We start from the raw sequence: 23,453 nt of genomic DNA, 5'->3' as shown, positions 1-23,453 counted from the left end.
ATATTTTATATATTAATCCTTAGATCGGCACCGCTACATAATACAGGTTAGGTGACTATTTTTTTAACAGAAAGGCCGTATTCGACTGGTCATTCTTCGTTAAACCACGCCCTAGTTACCGCGATGCACGGTGCTGCAGTGGATCTTTGGAGGGCAGGCGCATAACAGAGGTCTTGGGTCGGGGGAGGGGGGCAAAGGTAATAATTTTGATACCCACCCCACTACCTCCCTTCCATATAGAAAACCATACGACATAGGGCTTATCTTATCTATATTATAGGCCACGCACGTGTGTTTAAAAATATATATAAGCATTTTTTCATCACGGTTTTTATTACAAACATATTCTTTCATTCTTTCACCATCAATACATATTGAGGCCCTTCTTTTAGGTAAAACGATCTATCTTAAATGTTCTTTCTATTTCAGTTGGGACTATTATGTTCAATTTACTTAGAAGGAAAAAGGGAGGACAAGCACAAATTCTCGCCCTCAAAAATGTTTTTTTTTAAACTGAATATAAGCTTTTTCATTATGGCTTTATTTATTAGAAACACATTTCTTCACCATCATTACACATTGAGGCCCTTCTTTTAGGTAAAACGATCTATCTTAAATTTTCTTTCTTGAGTTTGGGACTATTTTGTGTTTAAATAACTTAGAAATCAAACCGTAAAAAATTCGCGCGAAGCGTGCGAAATTTTTTTGTATTTTTAATTCTAATGTCGTCGGAATTGATAAAAACTTCCGAAAATGTGAAATTTTTAGAGGAAATTGACCTACTGTAACAAGAAATGCCCGCGAAGCGTGGGAAATTTTTAGATTTTTAGGCACTTTCAGGGGGTTAAAAGGGCATCTTCAAGGGGTGGTTACGCCACTGCGGAAAATATGGACACTTTTTGATGTGGAGAAGTGGTTGGTTGCAGGGTGTTGTGAGTCTGGTCATTATGGTATCTTCCTTTTTGTTCTTGTCTTTATTTTTCTCATTCTCTTTTCCTTTTTCCTTTCCTTTCCTTTTCTCCTTCTTTATCTTTCCCTCCCTCTCCCGTCTTTCTTTTCTCTTATTACCCAGCCCGGTACGACTGCTTGATCAGCCCGGCAAAAACCGTTAGAGGGGGCAGTCTGCCACTTGCGGGGTCCCCCCGCCTGTTACGCCACTGAGGGAGGGGGAGAATTGTGGCTAGCCACCCTTTTTCGGTGACCGTGAAAAAAAAATGGTCACTCGTTTTGTGTGTGTGCTTCCCATGTATACCGTACATGTTACTGTAGTAGGCTAGGCTTACTCTCGTAAAACCATAGAGATATTAGCATACACCTTCTATTTTAAGCTTAACTTCTTTTCAGATATCCAAAAGCGTCTAGCCGTCTACTAATTCCCAACAATCAGTTGGAAAGGACTGCCCTCCCAAAACCCATGCTCAATGGGGGAGAGTGGAACACGTCCCTAAATATTTTAAGGAGGTGGGGTTGGTGGTCTCCTCACTTTTCGTCCGAAATGTAATAATTTCGTAAGTCAAGAAGATGTCTGAAAATTGTTGAAATGAACTGCATAAATGACCCAGGTTTTAGCGAAAGGGTGTTATACATGGTGGGTGTGGACTCACGAAATGTTCCCCCTCACCTTTTGAAACAAATCTGTGCTCTTTCCAAAAACCCCACCACCCGTGCTGGTGCTTCGCAAATTGCATCATCCCTCCCCCTCCTCCCATTGCTAAATCATAGATCCGCCACTGCGCTGCGTAATCAAGATTGCTTCGGCTCGTGGCAATATATGGGTTTTTTTCGTAAAATAATGTTTCGTCCAGTTTTTGAATTCTATTAACCTCCAATTATTTTTTGACCTTCATGTTGGTAAACATATACATTTCATTTTCTGAAATTTAATCTAAATTATATTAATGCAATGTTGTTTTTATACTGACCAATCGGCCGTGTTTGATTTGGTCACGTGGATAACTTTACGCTGATTAACGCACTCTGATAATACGTTAATTTACGTTGTCAACGAAGGCTATTAATACGAACCAGTCGAAAAAATACTGTACTCAACGAAATGAATCGATATCAGAGTCGAATGTGCCCAATGTTTAAGCTGTAGAGGGCGTATTATACTGTTTTTTGTTGGTTTTTTTTGCATCCAGGGACTTAATCAGGGTTGCCATTTGGCCTTTTTGACGGCCAGATTCTTAAAATTTGGCCGTATAAAAATTTGCCTGGCCGTAACGTTTGAAAAGTCACGGCCAAAATATATTTGGCCGAATTTTTAAAAAGTTTACATTTTTTTTTTCAATATAGGCCTAATATAACGTAGACTTGTTTTGGATATGTTGTTTTTGTTAGCTTAAATTCTATATTTGATTCTAATCATGTACCGTACCTTCGTTTGTACTTGTACTAAACGCTTAATCTTGGCCTGTTACCCGGACCCCTTTAGCCGATTGGACGCCGAGAGTTTATTTAAAAGATAACTTAAGGCTTATTATATTATATTATGTCAAATTGATCATAATTATAATAATATCCTGGATTTATAAAGCACCTAATGTCAGGAAACCTCTAAGCGCTGTACATCGAATGAAATCGAAAAGAAAACAAAATTCCAACCAGGGGCCAGGTCAAAATAGAAAAATGGTCTCGGAATGCTTTACAGAACATAAACAGGTTTTCAGTTCAGTTGTCTCTTAAAAATTGTCACTGACTGTGCATTGTTAATGCTCTCTGGGTTGGTGAGGCTGTCTGTAAACGTTGTGTGGATGACCAAGTGGAGAAGTCTAGGCATTATAATATCTCTACTAGTAGTAGAGGCCTAGGCCAGGCCTCTTAAATCATAATGCGAATTCTGTGGGTTGTGATTGTAAAGCACAACAAGATCAATTAGGTCATCTTCAATTAAGTTGCATCTCTTCTTGCTTTCTGCTGTAGGGGCCTAGGCCAGACATTCTTTCTTTGCAAACTAAATTCACCTTTGTCTGTAGTGACAATTCCAAAAGATAAAATGTGCCAAATTTCATCATTATTCATACTTAACATTGCCATGGCGACATGTGCAATCAGAACATACATTTTCTGTAATATTTCATTAATGCCGTGGCTAGAGATACGGTACCGTATTTCTACTTCGTTTTGCTAAAGGTACGGTAAATGGCATTACGTACCTTCCTGATTAACAAAAGTTTTTTAGATACAATAAAATACTGTACAATATATATTGGAAACACTTTTATAGCACAGTGGCACACGTTAGACCAAGGAGGTATAAGTACCTCCGTCGTTAGGCAATAAATAACGGTACATTAAAAAAAAAAAAAAAATGTAAAATGTAAAGCACAGGTAGGCCTACACCTTTTGTTTGTACTCTTTACATTATTCACTGACATGCCAGATGCAGGGGTGGCTCCAGAAATTTGCTGATGAGTCCAACAGCGGGGTCAAAACAAAGGGACCGACTAGAGAGTCTGTTGGGGGGGGGGGGCAGAAGCGGAATAAAAACCACTGGTAGGATTCACAAAGATAATTTTTGTGTCTGCTGCCCCAGGGGTAGCCAAAAAAAATATGTTAAACAGTAGACACACACATGCCCGCAGGTTATGGCCAAGGATGGCCCAAACTCTAATTTTAGACCACGAATGCATTGGGATTGCAACCAAAATATTGTTATTTTGATAGCAAGTATTTTATTGTATTCAGTGATGAAGTCATTGTCGTATTTGGTGAGACTACAGCTCTAATTGTAACATTCTGGTGTTTAAACATCAGTCCAAATAGTAGCACTACAGAAAGTGCAAAGAAAACATTCCAAGTATGTCCAATAGGAAGGCCTTTTGTTCAAGAGGTGTAGTAAAATTTTACTAGGGATTCTGAGCAACTGGTCTGTTGTTGCTGTGAATTCTATTGAAAAAATTTATTCCAACAAACTTTATAGATTATAAAAATAGATATTAAAGGGAGGAAGAATTGGAAAGACATTTTAAATAGCAGCTTATATACATTACATTTTGAAGGTGTATTTAAACAAGGCAATTCAACAAAGGACACTACGCATGAACTATAGTTTGTTTGCGAGCAAAGATGTGCGTTATTTTATTTAAAGGAATGATATAAAGTATATAAATAAAGTAATATAAAGTATAATAATAAGGTATAATAAATCCTGAACCAAACTTTTTGTAAAATATAAGGCACTGGCCTAAAAAGAAAAAAAAATGTTTTTCATAACAGCCCCAAAAGACAGGGTAGGTAGGTAAGGATATTTTTTGTATTGTTTTAATGCCAATATTCAGCAAAGTCCATGAACTTAGGGGTGGCGTCAGGGGGAAAGCCGGGGTGGGGAAGGCCCCCCGTCGGTAAGATCTGACCCCTGGTGTCAGGAAGAAAAACCTTAATTTGTCAGGGAGATAAAAATTATGTATTTTCTATGTTAGTAGACTATAAAATCAATTAAATAAGCCTTTATAAAGCCCTAAATTGTCATAGTCTACTTCATGAATACTTACCTGGATAAACCAACTAATTGCCTATTCTTTCTCACAAGAGAAACACCCCTCGAAAAATAATAGAACAGTCGACTCTTGGTACCAAGCACAAGCGGCCCAGCAACCATGCAACTTCCTCATTCTTTTTTGATCTATCGAAAGTGAAGCACCTCCATTGTATACGATTTATGGGATTTTTATCATAATTGCCTTTTTTTTTTTCCCCTGGACCACTTTTGAATCATTTTGAGTGATGCCCGCCCACGCCAAATTTGCTCACTTAAACTTGTATCATGAAATTTACAAAAATGTCTAGGGTTGGCTGATTTTGTTTAAGGTTGGTCGGGTTACGCCAACATAACATTTTTTTAGGCCTAATCATCAGAAGTCAAGGTTCATAATTTAACATTAAAAGTCTTTCCCTGGTATTTGGCCGACAGTGTAAGCTTACAGTATGGAAAGCCCAACACGTACTATGTTTAAACATGGAGGTATTATTGAGAAGGAGATCACTCGGCAACAGTTCCCTTTGACGCGACAAACCCATGTGTTCCCCGCTTTTGCATCGCGTGTGGGCGTATTACCCTATAATTCACATTTTTTCGTTAGCAACAACTTGGCAACGACATGCATTTATACGCTTCCAGCAGAGCAGTTGTGCAATAAAGCGTTTGATTTTAACCCATTAAATATCTTTGTAATGAACAATGTTCCCCTGATTAGATTTTTTTGGACTTTTGGTATGTTATTATTTGTATATTTCAGGAACGGATTCCGTAAAATATTTATGTTAAAATTACTTCTGTGTTCATTATAATTTTGTCTAAAGATTGATTAGTTAGACTATAAAGCTAAGTCAGCGTAAAACTGAAAAATACTCAGATTTTGGATTGATTTTTCGAATAGTTAACCCTCGTTAACCCTAAAATGACTTAGTTTATTATAATCCTCAATCATTTATTAATTAATATCTGTTAAAATTAGAATTAACGAATTTTGGCCAATTTATGGTAATACTATACTTTTTAAGGTTATGTAAATGTTCCATTAAATTTGAAACTTTTTTTGGTGGAAAATATTAATATGTTTGATATTTTATGAGAGATAGTGATTGACTGTATGTAGTGCGCATCGAAAAAAGAAGGTGCTCTCCATTTCGCCATGTTCAATTTTTTGGTAAACTATGCCTGCTGAAAATTTGATGGCGGGGAACACATGGGATGTCAAAGGTATCGCGTAAACGTTCTTCATGCGCTGCGGCAGCTTTGATCTTGGTTCATTTGCATAGCGCTGTGTGCGCGTAGCTTTTTCGAGTGATCTCCTTCTCAATAATACCTCCATGGTTTAAAGTAGCCAATGTTGTCATCTCTGCTAAGACCGCCTGATAACACGGCGTCATTTGGTGACTGTAGTGGCGTATCTAGAAGTCTTGAAATTTGGTGCTGATGGCGGGGCGCAAAGATGAAGCGGAGGGATGAGCGCCTTCCCCCACACACCTAGATACGCCACGACAGCTCTCGTGCGAGCCTGGCTTAGCAGACTAATTGACTAGGTTTACATACTGTGATTTGTTTTTCCAAATTTAGAAATCCATTCTAGAATCCGATGGCCAAACAGAACAACAGACGGTGAGTTCGTGTCCTCAAGCATACTTCAATATTGCAGTATTAAATCCCTACATATTTTCATTTATATTCATCATATTATACAGTAAACTCTCCTTATCATTTTAACTACTGTACCACCTCATCTTACCAAGTTTAAGCCCTGGAAATATATTTATAATCAAATTTATGTGCCATTTTCAGCAATCCAGAAGTGCCATAAATCATAAATGTTCTTGCCTCAGCCCCAACCATGGTGGGGCTGAGGTGTGTGGACCCTCTATCTCTAAAAATCCCCCCCCCCTCCATTTCAAATTCCTGGATCCGCCACTTGTCTGCATGCTTGGGCAAGACTCCGGCAATTAAAATTTCTTTGGATAAAAACAAAACCATGGTGAAAATTTATTATTTCTGATGCTATAACTACAATTCTGGTATGAAACTAGTACATTGATTGTACAAAGACAGTGGTCTGGTGTGGACATCCCTATAGCCAACTACTGCATGTACTAAAGTATTGTACAGTCAGGGTGTTTGACATTTTGTAACCACGACCTGGAATTCCAAATCAATCAGTTAACAGTTAGTCAATCAATAATAATTATTTAATATATTGATATATATGCTATACAGTAGTTCCTCATGTACTATCTGTAAGCCCATCTCAGGTATAAGCCCATCCCCTACTCTTTACAGTAGCCCAATTTTGTTACTAAGTCCAATCTTCCCCCTCCCCCACCCCTAAAAAAAAGTGACCCAATTTTGTGTTGAAGGGCTTACCATGAGGAACCACTGTAATAATTATAATAATTGTAAATTATAGGTGATTTTTGCATGGTTATGGAATGTTGGTAGCAAGATTTGAAAGTCAAAGGTTACAAAATATCTGCCACCCTAAACAGGCCTAGGGAAAGTTAAATGATTCAACTTAAAATACATGGAAAGGAATGAAATCATGTTTGAAATGCAGTCATCATCTTTTTTCTCAATTGTGAAGCATGCAGTAAATTTTGAGTAAGCTTACTTGATGCATGAAGTACTACTGTAGAGATGAAGAAGTGCATATCACTTGTTCACCAGTGCTGTATATCTGGCATGTGGGGAACGTATTTCCCCCCCCCCCCCAAAAAAAAGCTTGTGCTGCCTTTGGCACTCTCAAACCATGCCCCTTCCATTCTATCACCCCCAAACTAGAAAAATTATGCTAAAGGTATCATATTCAACAATTTTTTTGACAATTAAAACCCCCCTCATTTAATCATCATTGTTCTACAGTACCTACCCTTTGCACATCCTATAGTACCTACCCTTTGAACAATCCCCAAAAGTTAGTAATCCTAGATACACCACTGAACTACTGGTATGCATATATTCTCTATCGGTACAATAGCTGAATGGTTATGGTTATCTAATTTTTAAATTGTGAACATTGAATGAAAAGCTACTTATCTTTTTCCCAAGGAAGCTAAATACTGTTTTTATCATTAGTTCGAATAAATGTTTCATAAATATTTATCATTGCATAATCCTGCTTGTCTGGGTTTTCCTCTATGGTATGTCTATGTGAATGTTTTTAAAGTTATAGTTTATATTGTTCATTGCATAAATTATGCAATGTCTATATTTATTTATTTATTGTTTTTTTGTTTGTTTATTTATTCATTTTATATTCGGCATAGAAATATCACAAATCATGGAGTGTCCAGAGGGTTGCCAAGAGGACACCATAGGCTCATATTACTTGAACCACACCATTCCTTAATTTTATCATTCATTTATTTTTGTGTATATTCTGTAGGCCTACTTATGAATGAACAGTTAATGAACACTGTTTCTTGTATTTTTTCGTTCGCCTCACCAAACGTCTTCCAGCACACAAACAATTTTGAGATATTGCTTTTGTTTGTACATTAAAGAAAGGGGTATTATTTTTGAACCGTAACCATTATTTATGCAAAGAGACCCAAATCAACCAGTGTACCAATGTACTGTAATAATTCAAAAAGTGCTAGGCTTAGTTTATTCCAGACATTTTGATGATTCAACTTGTATTATTGAATTACCTGCGGGCCATAGTGAGGCTGGGTGATTGAGGTATACTTTACATTCTTTTGACTATGTAAATTTACAGAGGTTTGACAATTCTAAAGTGGGAGTAACTAAAATAAACAGACCAAATAAAAGTAGCTATGTAATAAGTTTATCACAGCAGTAGACCTACTGTATTGTACTTAATAAAATGTATACTACAACATACATACTGGGCAATATGTATTGGATGATAAATGCCATATGGAGCTCAAAATTACCAATTATCTTCAGAATTTTTTATTACAAAAAGTCCTAGACTTGTTATTCCAGACATTTTGGTGATTCAACTTGTATTATTGAATTGTCTGGGCCATAGCAAGACTGGGTGATTGGGACTACTTGGCATTCATTTGAATGTAAATTTAAAGGGTTGAACAAGGAAGGAGTTATTATAACATACCAATAAAAGTACGCTTAGCCTACAGTTATGCAAATTCTGCATTCTATTATTAAAATGTACTCACTGATCTATATGTATTGGATAATAAATGCCATGAAGCTCACTTCTCAATTACCATATTTTCTTGGTTTTCTGTCCATTGATTAAGTGTAAAATATTTTTCATAATTATATTGCAAAAGTTGAACTGTTTTTCATTATTTGATGTCTGTTTGTGAGCTATCTTAAATGTAGTCTATGTAGGGACTTTTTTTTTGTAATTGGTTTAAGTAAATTAAATGTTAGGAAATTAAGTATGCATCTTTTATTTGGCAAAGAAAATAATTTATTAGTCTAATTTTCAATATAGTAAATTATACAAACAAAATCCTGTAGTGAAAATGAAAAATAACATGAATATTCATTATAAGTTAATTAAAGTGCTGTATCATAAGGTGGTTAAAATCATTGCAAGCTTAAGAAATATGTACTAATATAGTGAATTTTATTATTAGTGCAGACAAAATTGTTACTATTCAGAAATACTGTAATATTCTACCCATGTTTGCTAATCTTCAATGATATCATTGTCATAATGTGTAATGTGTATTGGTGGTGTTAACCACCAATATTTATGTCACATGTGTATGTATTTTGCAACATTTTTTGCTCACCATCGGGGTAAAATAATTTATTTCCTTTGTTGTTCATTATGTGGTTTGTGTTTTAGATCTTACTTTGAGTGTTTTTCCTCTTCTCTTCTTAATATACTATGGAGGAATTTCCTGTATTTGAATATTACTGTATTATACGTTCATGTTAATGCTAAATCAAACTGGTGTTTCTTTTACTAGCGCCCGTATTTTTAAAACGAACTTCAGTCGAACCTAGCTGCAACTTCAACTTTGATTTGTTTTCATAAACAACGTAGTCCAAGTTTTAACTATCAGCTAAATGAAGTCCTAGTTTTAGTTCAGCTGAAAATGGCTGGCAAGCAACGACTATCAAACTACCAATGAATAGGGCTAATTTTAATAGTAGATGAACATACCGATGATACATCAGACATACTTGTACAATCGTTTTTATTCTATTCACTCTATCGTGAGTTACAAAAATAACATTTTTATTGGGGTAAATGTTTCACGTCAGCGATTTAGCCTGACCCTAGGCTGACTGAAAAAATCAGCCTGCCGAGGTATCATTTTAGTTGACGTTCACGTCATTTAGTCATAGTGCTAGTTTGAAGTTCGTTTTAAGTATTCAATGTGATGTAAGTTTTTGCTCGAACGATGACTAAAGTTGGTTTTAAGAATACCGGGGTAAGTCTGAAACCTGGTTTCACACAAGGCAAAATGTTACACAAGAATCATGTTAAATGTAAAACTCCATCCACACTATCAAATACTGTTTTATGCCCATAGCCATGATGTAACTATATATAGCCATGATGTGATAGCCATGATGTGCCCATATATAGTCATGATGTGTCCATGTATAGCCATGGTATGCGCATGTATAGTCATGTGTCCATATATAGTCATGATGTGCCCATATATAGCCATGATGTGCCCATATATAGCCATGATGTGCCCATATATAGCCATGATGTGCCCATATATGGCCATGATGTGCCCATATATGGTCATGATGTGCCCATATATAGTCATGATGTACCCATATATAGTCATGATGTGCCCATATATAGTCATGATGTACCCATATATAGTCATGATGTGCCCATATATAGTCATGATGTGCCCATATAGTCATGATGTGCCCATACAGAGTCATAATGTGCCCATACAGATAGTCATGATGTGCCAATATTCAAGATGTGCCCATATAGTCATGATGTACCTACTGTATATTTGTTGTGATGTGATGACATCATGACCTTATTTAACCCGGTTAACGGTTTACCTGTTAAACTTGGTTCGGTAAAACCAAATTAATCTTTCTTTTGATGTTTAACAGGATCCAGAAAATCCAGCACCAAGCTATGGAACAGAACAGACGGCACCGCCAGCCTATGATCAAATACAAAAAGGTAAATAGTTTGTAAAAGTATAATTTTGTAATTAATATAAAATAATATAAGGGAAAAAATCTAAACGAAAAATACTGTACTAACCATCCTGCAGTTATCTGCCTGAAAACTACACACAGTGGATTTGCAATGTGCGGTAAACCAACTATTGAAATTTTTCAAAAAAAAAAAAAAAAAAAAAATTCAATTATTCTTAATAATAATTAGGTTCATTGTACGAAGGTTGTTCTATCCTGCACTATAAGCTAGCCAACTATTAAATTTTTGTATCAATAACGGAACTTAATTTGAATATGGTATGATGACTAAAATATTTATAGAAACCAATTTGTATTCAAGCTTCCAAAATAATTGATTCAGTTCCTTTTAAAATAAGCATAGTTCATAGTGAGAATGTTGTAGCTTTCCGAGAGTGGGGGAAGGGGCGTTTTGTGTCCCGGTTGCCAATTCCATTGTGGGATTTTATATGTGCTCGTTTTTTAATGTTTGTTATTGCATTGACAAAATAAATGAGTGGCAAAACTTTCATTAATAAAGTGTCAATACCACCTCAACCCCACCATGTTTGGGGCTGAGGCAAAAAAATTTATGATTACGGCACCTCTAAATGGCCAGAAATGGCACTCACAGACTTATATAGGTGCCCTCTTTAATTCGCCACTGGATATAATATGATATACAGTCGATGTCAGAGACACATTATGCTGTTATGTATCAACAAAAATTGATCACCATGTGGCTAGGGAAAACTTCAGGGCTCCTAATGCCCAGGAGCCCTGTGGACAGCTGCACAAGAGCACATGGCGTTACACCTCTGATACTGATACTGTTGTGGTTGCTGCAGTATCTCCAAACTATATTCCTACCAGCACTTCTATAGAAAATCTTGTCGACCTTCCACATACTGTAATAACAAAATATTGATGTTTCATTGTGGTTTATCCAAAGATTTCCTTTGCAAAACAACTTTATGATGTATGAATATTGAGAGGGTATTTAGAATCCATGGTTGGTACTGTATGTTAAGGTTAAGGCTTCTAAATATACTTATTCCATCAACCAGCATTTTTTTGTTAAAGTCTACTCTCTTCTCCCTGTCTTATAATTACAGTTTACTTTTGTTTTATAGCCAAATAAATGACATTTTTGCAATTTGAAGTGGGTATGACATTGACGTACTGTATGTTGATGATTGTGGTTTCAAAACATGTTTGTTTTTTTCAACCAGCACATCTTGAGAGAATCTTCTTTTCCGGCTGACAATCATGGGGTTTTTAGTTGGCATTGCGCCATGCTATGCAATGTCATTGATTGCACATCGTAACAGAGGAAAGACTTTTTTTTCTGCCCGGCAATTGTGGGGGCTTTATTTGGCCTGGTGCCATGCCAGTTAATTCCATTGAGTGCAAAATGACAATACAGAAACATCTATTTCAGATATATATGTCTTTATCTCATCCTCCTTTTCACAGGTAATTAAATGGTTGTAACCGTTACAACCATTATGACTTGGATATAACCAAATTAATTGGACTACACAGACATTGACACAGTAGGCACACCAGAGATTGTACAGTAATAGACAAAGACAAATTTATGCAATCCTATTTGTATAAAACAATTGTGTGTTGTGTAATGTTACTGGCCTTGTACTACATTGTATGTGTCACCTATTATTCTCATATCAGTCAGTAGGAATGGGCCTTAGGCGGGTACTCAATACGACAGTCGTATCATACAATGAATCCAACTCCACTTCCTGTATGCGTTAGACCACGGGTGGGCATAAATTCGGTCAGAGGGCCAAAGTGAATTTTTTTATATTTAAAGCCCCATTCCCGGCAAAATTTCAATTTTTAAGAAAAATCTAATTTTTGTATAATGTTATAAAGATTTATAAATATATTACGGAATTGCTAGTTTAACTGAATTTAGACATTCCTAAGAATGAAAAAAATGTAAAATAAGACTGAAATTTGATTTTTTGTGTTCCACACAAAAAATAAATGCGGATGAATTTTTCATGTTGATTTTGCGATAGGTCGTGAGAAGAAATGTTGTAGGCGCCGAAAACATTAGCCTATCCAACGCTGCTGGCTAGGCCTAGCCTTACCTCAATTTTAGGTTCTGTTATCACACATAAAAACGGCCAACATGATATTTTCCGTTGCTAGTATTGACACTTGTGAAATATTATATTTCATATGAATTATTTCAAATTTGTTAAAAAACTGATTCTGACTGAGATTTTGACACTTAAACAAACATATCTCAGCCTAACCGAACGACCGCATTGAGCGAGATGCGAAGTACAAAAAGTAATCTCATTAGAGAGGGCACACTTTATTGACTGTATAAAGTATACATAAAAGCGAGAGTATTCCAGTGGATGCGATCTACAACCTCTGAATTTGCCTAGTAACGATGAATTCGTCGAGAAAATGGTAATATTTTATGAGAAATAGTCTTTATTTCTCATTTTTTTTATTCTTTTGCGTAAAACTAAAATTCATGCCAATATTTTTCCATGATTTATAATAATTGGAGTAATGCAAATGCATATTTTCTAAAAAAAGTCATTTTTAGTGAAATTTTGCCGGGAATGGGGCTTCAACACTGAGTGCTACACCCATATTTTGATGATTCCAGTTTGCTTCCCAAAGCTTTCATACACTGCTTTTATACCAATTTATTCTCAGTTTTAATACTTTTACAGATGATCAGTGTCGGGCTGTAAAAACAAGGCGTTTCCTACATACAGTATTGTAGGGTTTTTATAATTTGTTTTTGCAGACTACAAAAAAAAAAAAAATTAAAATTCACTGTCGAGCCGCACTTTGCCCACCCGTGAATTAGATCATGCAGACATGAACGGATCGTCGTAAAAAACGGTCCATTACACCCGCGTCGTAGCATTATGTTCTTCGTAGAATCGCGTCAACTGATGACCGTCGAGTGCCCGGGTTTACAGCTTTCAGAAAGGGAATATTGTATTCCCCTCTTTTGCTGAAGATGAAATAGGGTTTGTTGTTGTGAGTGGATTAAGAAGAATGTAGTAATCCCGTATTATGATTTTATCAATTATGGACCCTGCAATTTACCCTACGGTCCGCCACTGGTCATAAAGTCTCGTCAGAAGTCGCTACAATCTGTTTGCCCAATTCTGTTTACCGATTTTTTATAATATCAAATTTTTGGCATTATGCATCTTGTGCTTGTTTGTTATGTATGCTCTGAACTTTATTTGAGATGATGTGCCAGGTGTGTGGCAGATTTAGTTTAGAACGTCTATGTAGCGAATGCGTGTAAGATTCTTAATTTTTAAAATTATATGCAGTATTATGTATAAATGAGTGTATAAAATTGGTAAACTTCTTTAATATACAGTTGTGTAAGCATTATGATAATTTGAAACATGTTATTTTATCAAATTAATGAAGCCATCTGTCTGTATCTGTTTGGAATGATACAACAAAGTACAATGGGGCATTATACTTTAATTGTAATACATAATATTTACTTTTGTTTATGCATTTAGTTTAATCTGATTTTTATTACCAGTCCCAAAATGTTGCACAACTGTAGTTCTGTGGTACAGTAGCTCTTTGAATAGGCTTGTCTGGATAATAGCAATTCCTGTCTGAATTTCCAAACTGGGTCGTGCGTCTAAAAGCTTGTGAAACACAGATGTATAGACTAGTACAGTTTTATGTTTGTAGAAACATTATTATTTATGATAGGTACTGATACAGTACTGTATATAGTAATATTTATGAATGTACAGTGTTTTCTAATGACATCTTTGTGTACAGGATGATGTATATCTGTTAGAAAATGAATTGAATCAATGACTGTAATAATACAACTGCATATTTAAGTGTTAACAGCAGGTCTACACACTCTACTATACTGTATTAACCATATGTTTCTCTAGTACTGTACAATTATAATTTTATTCAATTATTAATTATACAGAGTATGTTTTATATTAATGCATTATATCTTGCACAGCTGTATTATTACATATTGTACTATATGATATATGGATTGTCTCCCTGCCAATATTTACTGAAGATTACGCATTATATAGGATATTATTATAGAATGGTAACAGTAATGGTAGGATATTTGTAGAGCGTCAGACCACAGATTATATATAAAAAAGTAAATAATATTTTAAAAATAAATAGAAAATATAATGTAATTGTATCTGTATAACGGCGCCCTAATAGGTCGTTCAAGACGCTTAAAGAAATAAGAGATTGATTTAAAGGGAATTTTTAAAAAGTCACCATTTTAATTTATATAATTTATTAAATCAAAATAAAAATAGTTTTAAATGGCCAGTATTTTTGAGCAGATTTAAGATTCATTTGTATGATACCAGCATTTTGTAACTCTGAGGAAAAGGCGCTATGATCATTATTATATTATTATTATTATTATTATTATTATTATTATTATTATTATTAAGCGCTATATAAGAACGACATATTATTATTATTATTACTATTTGACAATAGAGCGCCTTCTAATTATAGAATTTTAAAAAGGAACGTTTGATTTATTGTAGAAGCACCCTTCAGGATATCAGCCTTGTAATACAATAAAACTATACAATTATTAGTATTAATATTATCATTAGGCTCTTCAAGAGAAAATTTCTGTATTCATTCCCTGAGTTTTGTAAATAGGAAGATGGTTTCATAAACATCAAATAACAAAACTATTTGTGCAGCCCACTATGAATCCCTGCTTATATAATCGCTTGGGTTTTTTTTTTGTTTTAGATGCACCGCCCTCATATCAGTCCATTTTTGGCGAGATGAAAGAGGCGAAGGCCGGTTCTTCTGGGATAGTGGACTTTTTTGTAAAAGTTATCATGATATTGCTAAACACACGTAAGATTTGTACTCAAAAACAATGTTTATGTTATATAATTAAGGATGATGGGGATGACGACGATAGTGGTAACGACAATAGAGACAATTATATTTAAAAGACATGGTGAGAAGGATGATGATAATGAAGAGGATGTAGATGAGAGGATAATAATGTCAATGACGACAGTGACGATGAAGAGGTAGATGATGATTACTTTGATTAAGAGGATGATTATTATGTTGATTATAATGAGTATGATTAAGGTGATGATCATAATAATGATGATGATTATGATTATAATGATTAAGTTGATGATGATTATTTATTCCACAGTATGTTGTACCATTATCATGGCATTAATCCTGGCGATCCCGATCACTATGATTGTCATTGGTAAGTTAACATTCAAAATCTGAATGATTGGTTGAAAGTCAGAATTTGAAGTTTTAACCAATCAAAATCTCTGTTTGATTAAACCAGTCGAAGTGTTTAATTGCTTTTCAATTTAACTGTTTAGTTGCCTTAACAAATAATATGTTTGATTTTGATTGGTTAAAAGCAACTATATATTATAAATCATTAAAACAACATAGTCAGTTTATTGCAGTATCCATAAATAGAAAGTACATGATTATTATTATTATTATTATTATTATTATTATTATTATTATTATTATTATTATTGGTTAAAGCAACTAAGCATTCTGACTGGTTAAGCAACCAAGTATTTTGATTGGTTAAAGTAATCATATGTTTTATTGGTCAACCAGTTAACCTAGAACAGAAAATTAAATCATCCAGTTTTTCTCTCAATGTTTTCTAGGAGCAATGTATAAAGATGACTGCCCTGCACAGAAGTTTATTCCGATATATCTCATAGTAGGGGGAGCCTTCACGGTGGTCAAAAACTTGATCGACCTTTGCGAACGATTCACCAGGAGGCGAGAAGAAGGGGAAGAGACACAAACATCAAAACAAGGAGCATGTAGCCACCTGATTGGCTGCTTTCTCTTTGCCTGGTTTATTTGTGGTGAGTAGATAGTGAAATAAGACTGTGGATATTTTGCCTCATTTAATGACATCCCATAATGTTATGACATCCCATAATGATGATGCTTGATGTAATAAAACGCACAATGAAACATTACTCTTCAAAATTCAAAAACTTGTTCCGACGTGGCCCTCATACATAGCTATTCCTGACACACTTTGGAATTTGAACCTACCAGGTACCCACATGTACCCACATGTACCCCTGGGTTGAGAGGCGCAACATGTAGGTAAAGTGGCATACCCAACTACACAAAAAAAAATACATTGCGAGGGGGTAATCATATTGAAGACTTCTCTATTAGTATGGAACTTTCATAGTTGCTGCAAAAATTTTGCCTAATTATGGACATATGGAATAGACAAAAATACTACAGAAATTTTATCGTAGGCTTTTAACCCATAAATAGACAGGTCTAAACAATGACTTCTCCATCAAGATCTTTAGGGTATGTTCACATACACGGCGTGAGCCTGGCGTACCGTATGCCTTTGTGTGTGAACTAGGCCGTGGTGTTACTCACGCCACTCAGAACGCCACCTCCATGGCGTTATTAACGCTACCTGCAGACCCCAGATTAGTTAACATCACGGAGCTAACGCCAGTGATGCTTGAATGATTTGACCTCATTTCAAGAGATTGACCAACCATGATTGCAATGGATTAGATAGTTTAATCCCTTTCCTGTGCTCTCTATTAACGAAATGGTAAAGGGGTTCTTTTTCTATTGCATTTTACCTAGTTTATAATGTATGATTTGTTGATTGTGTTTTGTAAGATATTTTAACCTATTCAAACTGTCTATTTAAAACCTGCAATACCAACAATTTGTTCACAATGCTAGCTGAAAAATCAGAAGTAAAATTGTTCATTTAAAATACAGTAATCATATCAGTTCACTTCAAACAATTCACAGATTTAAAAGTTAAATGATACACTGTAAATATTTTACTACTGTTAAGAACCCGTACATCATTTAAAGCTGAAAACTATTCCCCCATAGGCCTATATTACTACTAGTTTAACGCCGGTGTTAATATACCGAATGCTGTTTGTGTGAAGACTTTGGAATTTTAATCCATAGATTAGCTTATGCTGGCGTAAGCTATGCCAGTCTTATGCTGTGTGTGCGAAGATACCCTTATGTACATTGTCCCTAGACAACTTGTGCTGTTCAGATTACGGATAAATGATTGTGAAAAGTAAGAAAAAATGGCCCCTAAATCTTCATCCTGTCCCATAGCTGTTATCCTGTACCAATAATTTAAGCAACCTATATTTTACACTCAAGGCAAATTATTAGGTGCTATGGAAATTTTTCATTTACTACGGAAATTTTGAAGACATTGTTGCGGAAATGCATTTTACTAACTTGCGAAGTCTGATATTGCCGTAAATGGGACAAGAAAATGAAAGTTGAAATTAGCAAATAATTGTTTGAAAATATTAAGCTCAATGATAGGAACAGGGAGGTGCTATATATTGTTATAATAATTACTAGTTAAGGTTATAATAATAGATATTGATATTATGTATCATCAGGAGCAGATCCAGAATTTTTCAAATGGATGGGTTCCATTAAATTTTCAGAATAGATAAGCGAGTAGCTTTCTTCGACATGGTCCCTTAGCCCCCCATTGGGATCCACTCCTTCAGAAGAGTGAGCAGGCTCCTATATACTTCAGTTAAATCTACTTTATTCAGAAGAGGGAACACACTCCTATACAGTTAAGTTCAATCCTTAGCAGAAAATATTGTTAAGAGGGAACACACTGCTATACAGCTAAGTTCAATTCTTGGCAGAAAATATTGTTAAGAGGGAACACACTGCTATACAGCTAATTTCAATTCTTAGCAGAAAATATTGTTAAGAGGGAACACACTGCTATACAGCTAAGTTCAATTCTTAGCAGAAAATATTGTTAAGAGGAAACACACTGCTATACAGCTAAGTTCAATTCTTAGCAGAAAATATTGTTAAGAGGGAACACACTGCTATACAGCTAAGTTCAATTCTTAGCAGAAAATATTGTTAAGAGGGAACACACTGCTACACAGCTAAGTTCAATCCTTAACAGAAAATATTGTTTGTATTTATTTTTGGTTCCATCATTACATTATTCTTTATGTATAGGGAATGTGTGGATATACGGAACTTCTCCTGATACAAACAACGAATTGGCAACCGACTACTGTAACGGGACCTTGTACTACTTTGCATTATGGCTGACCAATGCCACATACATTATAATTGGCCTGTGCTGTTGCTGTATCTGCTGTGCTGCTTGTGCCGCTGGAGCTAGCAAAGCTTAAGAAGAGGTCATGATTGACCAATCAAATCTCAGATAGTGAGAACCCTATAATTATTAAGGCCATAATAATTCATGTGGTTTTATATCAATTGGTAGTTGGCAAAGTCTTGGGTTTCAATACATTTTATAATATTAAATAACTTGTATAAGAAAGAATTATTATTATTATTAACTTTTTTCATTTAATAATTATTTAAATAAGACTTTTTGCACTTTAGCATAGTACCAGTATCTGTTCATGTTATATATTAATACTCCATCAAAATTTGTCCAAATTACGATAAACTCCCACCCCTCCCCTCCCCCCAATCTAGGCCAAAAAGAGATGAGAGTACCTTCATTGATGAGAGTATTTTCATGGAACTTGGTATGCGGTGGTGTGGGGTAGGGGGTAATGCAAGGGATTTGCACAACCCTTATCAAAAAAGCATGAACAACCCGCATCTGGTCGTTGTGATTACCAATCCTTAGTAATTTGGTCTCTAAAATGTCTCTCCATTAACCCCACCCACGATTTTATTTTGGGACCCTTACCGAGGGTGTAGGCGGTCATTGATTTGTATTCTTCATCAGACTTGATGGGATTCCCCCCCCCCCCCAGTTGACACATTCAAGAGCACACCACTGTATACATTTAATTTGCTTACACGCGCGCGATGGCAGGTGTGCCTTCAAGCTCATTGCAGTTGAAATATACAAAGAAATTCATATTCCACATGGAGTACATTATAACATTACAGTGTTAAAGATAGATCTATTTGCTGATTATGATAAAAAATTTTACTGCTTAGTAGATATACTGTAACCTTGAGAAAATACAATATATTCAGTATTGCATTGGCTTAATGTACATAACATATCTTCTTCCCTTCCATTCTATTTTGCGACATTACAATTTCCACAGTTGGTTTTCATTTTTTTCTGTTTAGCCTATAAATCATATGTATCTTTTCTGTACAATAGCTCTTCAAAATCTCATTTATAGGTCTTAGGTTGTAAGGACCAGTGCCTTATTTTACACACTTATCATGAATATCATATAAAAATTTAAAGTATAGAAAGATAAATTCACTTCTTTTTATAAAACCTTGAACTTTTTTCTATACACCATCTTGTACTCTGTATGAATTTCTGAATAGAGAAATTTTATAAACGTCTATATTTTTATCTACACAAATAATTATAAAATCATGATGAAATACCAAATAAATAAATAACCCAATAACAGAACTACAATAAAATAAAAGTGGGTTGATTAGGGTGGGGATAAGGCTAGGTCAATTGTCTCACAATCTCTTGACCCTTCTATGGATCATCTGTGGTCTAAAGGAGTATACTAGTATATCTGTATTAACACCTGTTGAATACTATTCATACAAACAATTTAATTGCAGGCAAATGAGTACAGGGTCGGATTTAGTGGGGGAGGGGGGCCCTGGTCCGGAAAAATGGAGAAAAAAAAAGAAAAAATTGATCCCCTAAGGGTTATCTTTGGTCGTCTAGAAAACAAAAAATTTCGCAGGGGCATGCCCCTGGGTAGTGTTGTCTCGATTGGCCCCACTTTCGGCCCTCCATTCAGGGTTCCCCATTCGGGCATCTCTTGATAAAAGAGATCATCTGATTTCTACAGGCATACATAAAGAAATAACCCCCATTATTAAAGTCACATTTTAAAGCATTCAATCACTGTAAATCATAAGATAAACAACACGACATCGGTATTTGTAAAACTTATTGGGATTCAATGTTAAAATTAACATAGAAAGCCCTGGCCTGACTATTGCATTTTATTTGACAAAGATATGTGACATATGTATGGTCATGGTGACATCATGACCATGTACAATATAGGCATAAAACAGTTTTTGTGACAAATTTGTGTGATGATGTCATTTACTCCCAAATATGGGCATGTCACATTTATTTGCTACATAAAATTTGATAGTGTGGACACTTGAGGTTGCAAAGCCGAGCCAATATATAAGAGTTCATTGGTATCTCATACATATTCATTGTTATTTGCATATTAAATCATACATATTCATTGTTACTTGTATATTAAATCATACATGTTCATTGTGACTTGCATATTAAGTCATACATATTTATTGTGACTTGCATGTTAAATCATACATATTCGTCATTATTTGCATATTAAATCATAAATATTCATTGTCATTTGCATATTAAATCATAGATATTCATTGTGACTTCCATATTAAATCATTCATATTCATAATCACTTCCATATTAAATATTTCATACATACCTGTATTCATTAAAATTTGCATATTTAAATCTAATTATGTTATTCATTATCACTTCATTAATTGTTTTATTATTGTGTATCATACACAAATGAAAGGTTAAGATTACTGTGCCTTGAGTGTGAATAGATGAATTCTACAGAATTGTATATCCTACTAGTGCTTAGAATTTTAATGTGTCTATTTACCCATGTTATTAGTAGTTATTCCCAATAAGGTGAGACTATATTATACCCTGTTTCGCTACCTTTTTTTCTTTTTTAAGATCTTCAGAGTGCGGAAAAAAAAATTAAATTTTTTTTTTCTTATATAGCAAATAATTTCGCTAAAATCATCCAAACAGAGGAGAAAATAAAAATAAAATTTTACTGGTGAATGTAAACAGTGTAGTGTGATGGCTAAATGCTCTAAAGTTAAATTAAATTAGGAAGAAATATACATATCATATTTTTGGAGATTTCCATACAACGGTGGGCATAATAAAACTACAGAAAAACTTTATTTTTTTCTAAAATTTCCATATTTCCATGGTGACCGGTGCACTAATTGGCCAAAAATAAAATGTTATTTTTATTTGAAATGATTATTATTGTTTGCTAAACAAAGTATAAAAAGGTCTCACCTTACCTATGTTGTTAGTAGTTATTTCCAATAACAGGGGAGGAAAAAATTGAGGGAAACACAGGAGTTATCAACAAATGGAGGCAACCAAATATTTCTTGTAATTTGCCTTCTCTTGCTAGACTGATTTTAGAAAAAAAATTTAGAAAATCAATAGCCAAAATTTTGGGAGGTTTGAGTAGGGCATTGACATGCTGAGCTGCCCAGTGTTGGCGGCTAGTGGTCTTCAAACCAAAAACATTTATTTTTAGATTCGATTGGGATTGTAGGTCATTTCTAAACTGTATGTATATTTGGCACCGTATTTATACTGTATGTAAATTTTGTATCTGTAAAAGTAGAGATAGATTTTTTGTTTTAGTTTACATAAAAGGTGGAAGAGAACTATATAGTTTGTTGAAGTTCAATAATACAGTATACTATATTGTCAGTCTTGTGACACTAATTTTAATAGGTTTTCCACATACAATATATTTTTATTAGAGTGTAGAATTAGAGGAAGAATTTCTTTCATATCTATAGTCAATGGGATCTCTATTTTTTCTTATACTGTCGAATCCATGTATGTACTGTATATGTTGGTCTTTTTAATTCCTGGGTATTTTAAAAATTAACATTTTTTCATGATGCTTGCTAGCTGATGTATTGAGAATTTTTGGTTTTTGATAAGTGCGCCATCCACTATAATATCTATAAATAGAAACTGAGAATAACCAATGACTCCTATTTGACTTTATATTTATTTCTTAGAGCCTATTTTACAAAGTTTATAAAGTTTAACACAAAGCTTTTATATATTTATTTACTGATTGTTTATTAAGGTCCTCTAATTGGTCACAGGAAAATGTCTAAATGATTTCCATTATTATATATACAAGTTTAATTTTATAGCAATAATGTAGTCAGTTATTTTTTTTCTTTAAGTTAACAACCAAAATGACACAACTCGTAGTTGACCATTGAAGTAACACCTCCTCCCCAGCTTACACTGAAATAGGGTGACTTCTTTTCACTTTTTTCATTGGGGTTACGCAGACAGGGTTTTCGATGCTTTCTGTAAAAACTATGATTCCATAATATGGTGACCTATGTGTGTCTGTTTGGATTGTTTTCTGCGCTTTCCCCACATAGTCCCAAAACCTCCTCGCCTTCCATCAGCTTACTGTCTAGGCATTTCACTTACATTACATGGCGAGAGGAGAAATTAATATGTATGAAGCTGCAATCGTATTCATGAATTAGAATGTGTTATTTGTCAACTCATCAAGTTTTCTTGGCAAAAAAAAAAACCGTTCTAATCCCATATATAGTCTTGGTGTACCTATGTATGTTCATGATGTGATGTCATCTGCGCGTAATTGCTGTGTGAACCATGCTAAAAATAACCCTTTTTATGTTTCAATTATCTGTGAATTTTTATTCTTTAAATTCTATGATAGAAATTTGTAATACTGAATAAAATCATGAGAATGAATCAAGTATTTTGTATTTATTTGTTGTCCTGTTACGACTAAAGCTTTGTACATATCAATACTCTGTTAATGAATGAATCACATTTGAGATAACTGATATGACATAATTTTAAAAATTACATTACACAATGAAGATATTTTATTTATGTGTGAATGTATTTCTTTTCATAAAAATAAAAGGAATACATTCATAAGAATATTAAAGATATAGGCCTAGTAAATCGACATGTGGTAAATGTATGATGAAATGT

General features: G+C 34.5%; 1 protein-coding gene across 1 annotated transcript; it reads left to right on the top strand.

The window, feature by feature from the left end:
- Positions 1 to 6,046: 6,046 nt before the first annotated feature.
- Positions 6,047 to 23,204, top strand: LOC117124887 (transmembrane protein 272-like). Its single transcript, XM_033271215.1, has 6 exons — positions 6,047 to 6,100; positions 10,523 to 10,595; positions 15,386 to 15,496; positions 15,813 to 15,872; positions 16,303 to 16,509; positions 18,665 to 23,204. Exons 3-6 carry the CDS (start codon positions 15,421 to 15,423, stop codon positions 18,841 to 18,843), a joined length of 522 nt encoding a protein of 173 aa, XP_033127106.1. The 5' UTR covers positions 6,047 to 6,100; positions 10,523 to 10,595; positions 15,386 to 15,420; the 3' UTR covers positions 18,844 to 23,204.
- The last annotated feature ends 249 nt before the right edge of the window (positions 23,205 to 23,453 follow it).

This window comes from Anneissia japonica, unplaced genomic scaffold (genome assembly GCF_011630105.1).
Source record: "Anneissia japonica isolate Jap-2015-1 unplaced genomic scaffold, ASM1163010v1 scaffold1881_len754168_cov175, whole genome shotgun sequence".
Lineage (NCBI taxonomy): Eukaryota > Metazoa > Echinodermata > Crinoidea > Comatulida > Comatulidae > Anneissia > Anneissia japonica.
The sequence above is the reverse complement of the archived record's forward strand: the minus strand, read 5'-3'. Positions and strand labels throughout refer to the sequence as shown.

Excerpts from the sequence above, each read along its gene's own strand:
- LOC117124887 (XM_033271215.1), top strand. The coding sequence starts at position 15,421 with ATGAAAGAGGCGAAGGCCGGTTCTTCTGGGATAGTGGACTTTTTTGTA. Across the intron at positions 15,497-15,812 it reads CATGATATTGCTAAACACAC|TATGTTGTACCATTATCATG; the intron begins GTAAGATTTGTA and ends TTTATTCCACAG. Across the intron at positions 16,510-18,664 it reads CTTTGCCTGGTTTATTTGTG|GGAATGTGTGGATATACGGA; the intron begins GTGAGTAGATAG and ends CTTTATGTATAG.